This window comes from Alosa sapidissima, chromosome 5 (genome assembly GCF_018492685.1).
Source record: "Alosa sapidissima isolate fAloSap1 chromosome 5, fAloSap1.pri, whole genome shotgun sequence".
In the NCBI taxonomy this organism is placed as follows: Eukaryota; Metazoa; Chordata; class Actinopteri; order Clupeiformes; family Clupeidae; genus Alosa; species Alosa sapidissima.
The window spans coordinates 14,604,897-14,612,829 of NC_055961.1; the positions used below are offsets into that span (position 1 = coordinate 14,604,897).

At 37.1% G+C, this 7,933-nt stretch overlaps 1 protein-coding gene across 2 annotated transcripts; it reads left to right on the plus strand.

Moving 5' to 3' along the window:
* The first annotated feature begins 3,840 nt into the window (after positions 1-3,840).
* On the plus strand, positions 3,841-6,257 carry LOC121709667 (NEDD4-binding protein 2-like 1). 2 transcript variants are annotated; one of them, XM_042093251.1, is made up of 5 exons: positions 3,841-3,995; positions 4,579-4,697; positions 5,308-5,396; positions 5,804-5,880; positions 5,993-6,257. In XM_042093251.1, exons 1-5 carry the CDS (start codon positions 3,919-3,921, stop codon positions 6,138-6,140), a joined length of 510 nt encoding a protein of 169 aa, XP_041949185.1. In that variant the 5' UTR covers positions 3,841-3,918; the 3' UTR covers positions 6,141-6,257. The 2 variants fall into 2 exon arrangements, with proteins under 2 accessions (XP_041949185.1, XP_041949184.1); XM_042093250.1 differs by lacking the exon at positions 3,841-3,995 and adding an exon at positions 4,104-4,300.
* The last annotated feature ends 1,676 nt before the right edge of the window (positions 6,258-7,933 follow it).

Here is a 7,933-nt window from a genome sequence, read left to right on the forward strand (position 1 = left end):
ATTGTTGTATTTACAGTAAATTGTATTAGAACTATTTATTAACAAATGCATATTTTAAAGGAGAGAAGATGTTTGTATAAAAGTACAAAGGGAGGTCTCCCCATGCAAGTGTGTAGGAGAGTGTGTTTGTGTGTGTGTGTGTGTTGTAGTAAGAAATTTTGGCCTTAAAGATGAGCGCCATACAGTATGGACCCTTTCAACAATAAAAACAAAAACAATGCTTGAACGTTCTATTTCGGTCCCAATCTACTTCCTCTGCATTAAGATAATATATGGAATGTTAAAACGGAAGTCTTGTGGGGCCAACTATGATGCTGATAATGGAACTCTCTTGAAAGGGTCCATATGTGTGTGCTACTGTATATTCATCCATTTACTCCTTTGGTGTGGTCTGTGAACATGTTAAGGGTGGAAATGCTGCAGTAAGCAGAAAATATAAGGAGAGATTTATGTCCAACATCTGTGGAATGCCATGTTCAAGGTGTTTGTGAAACCATGCTGCTTGTGTGTGCCTTAGAGAAGGACGGCCAGGCCTCTGCTCCGCAGGCTGGCGCCCCAGGCCTTATTTACTGCCTTGGGGTCAATCTTGGCTGGATTCCACAGATGTCGGTCGTTAGGGGATACAACCTTATAGATATGGTTAACTTCTTGAGTAACCAGGTCGTAAAATGGTTTGCGTACCATTAATGGAGATGTCTTGTCTGTCTTGTCAAGAGGTAGAAGTGTGTCCTTGCTTTGTAATATCAGACTGCGTCTGTTAGCTACACAACGCAGGTCTCCGGATTCCGTGAATAGATCTCTGAGACTTCTGACTCAACTCCCGACTGGCTGAGACTTCATTTCTCTGATCTCTAGACAATTTCTGTTCCTACAGTGTGTGTGTGTGGGTGTATGTGTGTGTGTGCAGAGGTGGACAGTAACTAAGTACATTTACTTGATTACTGTACTGAAGTATGCTTTTTGAGTATCTGTACTTTACTTGAGTATTAATATTTTTGGAAACTTGTGACTTGTACTTCACTACATTTGAAAGACAAATACCATATTTTTGACTCTAGACCATCTTGAAGTTATTTTTTTCAATAGTTCAATTTGAACTTGGCTGAATTGGCTGTGGTAATGATGGTGACAACAGATTCTTAATCAGAACATCCTCCATGTAGCCTGGGAGAACCCAGACAAACCTGTTAGCAGTTGAGATTTGAAAAGTGGTCTGGTATTAACCAGGCTATCCTCCAATCATTGCGAAATTGGAATGAAATTAGACAAATCACCTGACATTCACCACATAGCTAGATCTTTAGCCTACATTATTAAACAATAAATAATCTACTTCTAATTGAGTTATCTGGTTTTGTATTTGGCAGTGAAAATGTTTTAGATTTGTGAACTAAAGGTCTCTTCAAGTTCTATGACCGACCAAATGATGTATACCCTATTACAGTTTTTCTCGATCGTTTAGATGCTTGTGCCAACTCTGACATCACATTCTCAAAACAGTTAACACCCATGTCTGAACAAAAGCACAAGGCCAAAATGACACATTTCGCTAGCAAAAGGCTGTTACTCTCTCAAAACACTTAAAACATGCAGCAAAAGCAAATCTTGCCTTCAAACAACACATCCTGTCGTCAATCACTGTGTGATTTTAATCAGTCATTACACACTAGCCAACAAAATGCAAAATATAGTTCTCAAAATGAGCATTTTTGCTATGTCTGTTCCATTTCTTTCTCATTTTTCTGGTATCAAAAATCAGAAAAGACTAAATGTACTGAATAAAACATAATTGTATTCATTCCTCCCAAGATGTAACTGTCATTGACATGTAAGACCTACAGTAGGCACAAGACAAATTTGATTGAACTACAACTTCATCAAAATAGACCTACAGTAAACACCTTTTATACTGTTTTCTTCTAGCCTAGAAATCTAGACGTGCCCCTAGCGGCAGCAAATTACATTTGCTACCAGGGCTAGTCTAGCAACTCTCCGTTGGCTTGTGAGCTCCAGAAATCGAAACTTAATCAGGTATTGAAATCGTGTATAGAGTCGTTTGGTGGGCTTAACATAATGATTGATGGCAGAGTTGCAACGGTTTGGCTTGAATTCCCTGCTACTTGAAAACAAATATCCTATTGCGTCCTATTGCGTGCAGAGGGAATTTGAAAGACAACTGATTATCCCGCCCCTCGGACTGAGGACTGCGAACGGTGAGTGCCCAGACCCTACATTTTAATGTGGGTCTGGCTCGCCAGGCTAGTTTTCTTCACCAAATAGGCTAAACAATAATTTCTCTAAATGTGCCTTAGATCCATAGCCTAATTGCAAATAGCAACACAGAACAGACATGGCATCTCTTATGGATAATGAATGATTGCTGATTGAAGAATTGTGCTAAGGAGTTTTACACAGGTGTATTAGAGATTCAGACTTGTGCAAGGAATCTCTACCACCTGTGAAAATATGTTTTCCTTTTGTTTAGCACAGGGAAACCAACAGAGTTTGGGGACTTTGAATGACATCTGTGTTAACTATTTTGCAGAAGCGTGTTAGAACTGTGAACCCAAAGAAAACATGTGAACACATTCGCAAGAGATGACTTCTGCTGTGCAAAGAAAGTGTCCATGAAGACCAAGTGGATCCCAGTTTCCTTAAGCAGATCAAAAGCAATCAAGAAAAACTGTAATGACCAAATACATATTAAATTTCAAAACATTAAAAAGGAAAAATGCTTGTTCTTCTGAATACTTAAGTATTTTTAAAAGCAAGTACTTCTGTACTTCATCTTAAGTAAAAAATCTGACTTAGCAACTTTCATTTGTATTGGAGTAATATTTGAAATGGTGTATCTCACTTAAGTAAAGGAATTGTGTACTTCGTCCACCTCTGTGTGTGTGTGTGCGAGGGCGTGTGTGTGCATGCAAAAATAAATATTGCACATTACAGCTTCCTGTAGGAACATTGTATGAGGTTCTTGTGTCATGTAAATCATTTTCCAGTTTTGTGAATTATTTCAGGTTGGTGTTCTGTATGTTTGAATCACAGTAAAAAAAAAAATACTGTTTCTGTCAAGTCCATTGTTAAGAGCATTTCGTAGCAAATGCTTCGCTTTTTTTCCCCACACAAGCTAAAGTTCCTGTTCTTACCAGGCAAGAGAGTGGACTCCAGGGGCCTCATTTATAAAAATGTTGCGTAGAAACCATCCTTCATTTGATCTTAGATCATTTCTGAAATGATCGTACGCACAAAAAAACGTGCACACCAGTCTTCCAGATGTATATATATATATATTGAAAACATTTATGGCCTAGCCTATGCCATCTGATGTTAGCCTATGTTTATGTGTCAGTTCGAATAGCTTAACTATGTTTACTACTAATGTTTTTTCCAAGTAAAGCTTTCTGGAAAGAGATCTTATGCATTCATGTCCATTGTCCTCTGCTTGCTTTCATTCCTTCTGCTTACAGTAATGTGGAGAATGACAATTTAGTAGGTCTTTTTTACCCTTTGTTTATTTATTTATTTATGTATTATTTGTTTATGTACATTAATATAAATGCTGTACAGTCATTTAAGTCAGATGACTAAGCATTTAACTACATATTGTAGCCTACTTAAATAGGCTATGTGACAAATAAATAACTTAAACTCGAATAACTTCAACCATGGTATAAGTTGAAATGCAATATGCCACATGGACCAGTCGAAATTAGCTATTTCAAACATACTTTAAAAAAAGAAAAGATCAGTTAGCCTGGATACATCTTACTTTAGCCTTTATATTGTTTAGCTTAGCCCACTTGATCACTTCCTTGACTGACAGTGGATAGAGTATTGTAACAACAAAATACCACGCCCATACAGTTGAAAGTGCCACTTTAGTTGAGAGCAGAAAAATAGCTGGAGATTATCCTAATGATGTACCAAAATAAACGTAAAAACATTTACATCCTCAGGGGTTTACCCTATGCGGGAAGAGGAGGCAAAGCAAGGTAAAGATTTTAATTATTTTTTAAGATCTTTTTAAAAGCACCAACTCTCAAAAAAGTTAGACGTAAAAGTGAGCCACATTTACACGTATCCTCTTCCAAGCTACGGTGATCAGAGCGTGTATGATCAATCTCGTTGAGATAAAGATAAATTAATAAGAAATTATTAAGAAGGAGAACACGTTTGTGTTTTAGTAGGCGTCCAAACACAACGGTGGTTAACCATTGATGTACCAAAACAAACGCAATCGTAGGACCATTTACATAGTCATTCCTCAGGGGTTTACCCTACAGGGTGAGCAAGCAAGGTAAAAAGTGTAATTATATTTTACAAATCTTTTAAAAGCACAAACTCTCAAAAATGCTATACGAAAAAGTGATCCAAATGTACTTCTCTTTTTCCAAGCTAAATAGGCTATTAATAACGGCGACACCCGAGTGAATATCGTTAATGAAATACATAATCTTAAAGCCAGGAGTAGGCTTCGAAACATAACGGTGGTGTCAGGAAAATGAAACTGAAACTTGTGATGCAGTAGAATAGACCTATGTTGACTTACATTTCACCTTCATTTATGTCTGATAGGAAACTGAAGAGGCGGACAGGAGTGATCATCAGTACTTTTGCTTATTTTCGCAAGTATTACAATTCTCAGATCATTCCTAAGTATCTTCACAAGGCACATATGTGGGCACGCAGTAAAGGTAAGACCATTTAATAATTATATAAAAACTGGTGACATTTAGCCTATAGGTTTAACATAGAAAATGAGAATTTTATCTTGTTTGTTGCTTGTCAGCGGCCTATCCTATATTAGGGCCAGTTTGCGAAAAGTAGCCTATATTAATAACGTGTGTTATATGTGTAGAGCCTGTGTTGTTTCAAAATCTATGTTGTGTGTTTTTCATGTATATGTCACTTCATGTCTGAATTCTTCCTCATGTGATATCTCCAACTCCACTGTCGTGCAATGTGATCTGATGTGAAGTGGGATGTGGGGATGCATGTCTGTACAGACCTGTTAACTATCTAACTAACATTATGACAGCCCTAGAAAATATTTAAAAAAAAACCTCATCCACCAATATAACTAATTGACTGAACATGTGCCTGTGTTGTTTTCAAAATCTATGTTGTGTGTTTTTCATGTAAGCTTCATGTCTGAAGTCTTCTTCATGCAATGTCTCCAACTCCACTGTAGTGCAATGTGATCTGATGTGAAGGAATGTGAAGATGTGCAAATCTGTACAGACCTGTTAACATGAACTTTCCCAAAGGGGCAATAAACTAACTATCTAACTAACATTATGACAGCCCTAGAAAATATAGAAAGAGGGGTGGATCCAGTCATCATCAACAACTCCAACATGCCCCGTTGGCACATGTATCCATACGCCCGAATGGTATGTTATGATGTTCAACATCGCTTTTGTACTTATTGTCAATGCAATGGACTGCAAGACAGTTTCCCCTTTTTTGATTTGTAAGACAGTTACACACATCAGACCATCCACTTAGGCTGACTGTTTAATATATGCATTTTTCCCCTAGCCCGTTTAGTTTGGTGGTTTCATGGTTGTAATGAATAAAGGTTGTATAGAACCAACAGCAACAACATATAAGCCTATTTTAAATAATCGGGGCTGGTTGGGAGAACATGGATTTAGCCAAGTCTAAAATCTCAGTGGAGACCTTAACTGAAGTTCTGGTGTAGTATCTGGCTATGCCTGATCCCTATTCAGGAAACTGGCCATAAAAAATAAGTGGTTACTACATAAGATAAATCTTTCCTATTGTGTTTGATGGGTAGGCTTTTCGACGTGAGTACTGGGTTAAATTCATCGAAATGAAAGATACCTGGAATGTTTCTCTTGAGGAATTGGAAAGGTGAGCCCATGTCTAGTCAACCATGTAGGCCTACAATTTTCTATTTTGAATTATCTGATTTTTAGTTTTAGTTTGGTGGTATTTTTGTCACACTATAAATTGTTTTCTACAGGAGAGGTGGCGGTACAATTCCACTACCAATACTGGAAGACATGAAGGAGTCATATGAGCCAGTACGACATGTCTATGACGTCCTGAATGACAAGTATTCTCGTAGGAAGTGGATTGGTAGTAAGGAAATGACATCTAATGACTGGTGACCCTGCAGAGGGAAAAATCTATATTCCACTTCCTTCATGGGGGTGAATTATTATGGTATGAAAAGGAATGATATCATGCATCATTCATAAAGAAATAAACTGTGACTTTTTTGACAACCCTTGTTTACTGCCATCCATATTTTCTTGCTTCACATTTATTGTACTCAGAAGTGCAGAGTGTGGGAAATAAAATAAAATTGCTTTGGGGCTTAAGTTCTTATAAGCACAGTCTAGTCGTGTCTATGTTTTTGCAATGAAAAGTATGTTTTATTATTTGTCACAGCACTGGATATGCTGAGGTACTGAATCATCTAGATCGGAAACTCACGCAGCGTAGTCTTTCTTTAATGCTCAAAGGACATACATTACAGCATGTTCAGTTGTGTTGAGAAACTGTTGTGAAGAAACTATATTCACTGTTAAGTACAAAATATCTTTATCTGGTCAGTTATGAGTTCTGACTTTCGAAAGGAGAGACTCGGTCAGGTACATCGTGTCTCACACTGGATTGGGGGTTTGTGACCTTGAGCTTATCTACAAACAGGCTCAAGAAGAATGTGCAGTTTGTGTCTCTTAATATCACACATTAGTTCACATAATCTTATAGGATACAAACTCTTTATTTATAAAGGTTATTATGATACTTATAGTTATGATACATATAGTTAATAATAATGTATACATCAATAATGGTTATGTGGATTACATCGTCTCCATCTTTGAATTTTCACAGCATGTATTTTTTTATCCATGCTAATAAGTTATAGAGCCATCCTTACAGTGTAGTATTTCATGGTCAAGAAACGCTCTAAGTGATAACCTTTGGAATGAAATGGATGGAGTCAGGTTGTAAAACTTCTGTTGTTTAATTTTTGGTGTGGAAAGTAGTTTCTTAAACCTCCACCGATCTTGAATTAGGATGATGCATCAGAATGTTTCATTCATGAGACTCATATTTATTGAAAAACATGAATGGTTATTTTCCTGTCAGAAAACTTCCAAAAGCACAGATCTATGGCCTATTTTAGTCAGAGAAGAGTAGGCTTACTATAATGCTATATACACTATAGCCTAGTTGGAGTCACAACAAGGCTCCAAAAGGTACAGTATGGTATTGTCACAAAAACTTATTCAAGACCTTTTCTCTAATAGGAAAAAATGTTTTTTTTTTTAACTGATCAGGATATATGACTTCATTCTTTAGATTTCAAAATACATATTTCATATGCATCGTGGTAACAGCATTAAGTGGCAATTCGACAGCAACCTAAATTAACTAAATGAATGCAATTCACAAACAAGTGCCAGTCTCAAATGCCACCCACATCGCTAGTTATTAAAGTGTCCAATATACTCACATGTTAAACGCGCTCAAGTAATAGAGGGTCAGGGAGCACAATACATAGGCCTACAAAGCACTAAAGAAGACATCCGATAGATATCTTTGAATTTCCGAGCACTTTGGACTATATGTTGGAGACACCAATTCACCATGTTCGCACAAAGGCTTTATCAACAGTAGCCTAAACTCACAGCCGTCAATCAATCAATCACTCTTAATCAATATTAAACCTGATTTAATAGAGATTTAATAACTCATGTGCACACCCATTGTAAAAAACCTACATTTTGTAAAACTAACGTTGTAGTAGGAAAGACCATCAATCAACTGATCAAGGCAGCTCTGGCGTTGCAGGATGACATGATATAGTGCTGCATTGTTAACAAATGCATGTTTAGTCTCCATTGTGACTGGGTTTGGAAGCCCCTCAACATCAAACCTCCATTCACAG

Bases quoted from the DNA above. Each gene is read 5' to 3' on its own strand.
- LOC121709667 (XM_042093250.1), top strand. From the start codon at position 4,221: ATGTACCAAAACAAACGCAATCGTAGGACCATTTACATAGTCATTCCT. The intron at 4,301-4,578 runs GTAAAAAGTGTA...TATGTCTGATAG, and splicing joins CTACAGGGTGAGCAAGCAAG to GAAACTGAAGAGGCGGACAG. The intron at 5,881-5,992 runs GTGAGCCCATGT...TGTTTTCTACAG, and splicing joins TCTCTTGAGGAATTGGAAAG to GAGAGGTGGCGGTACAATTC.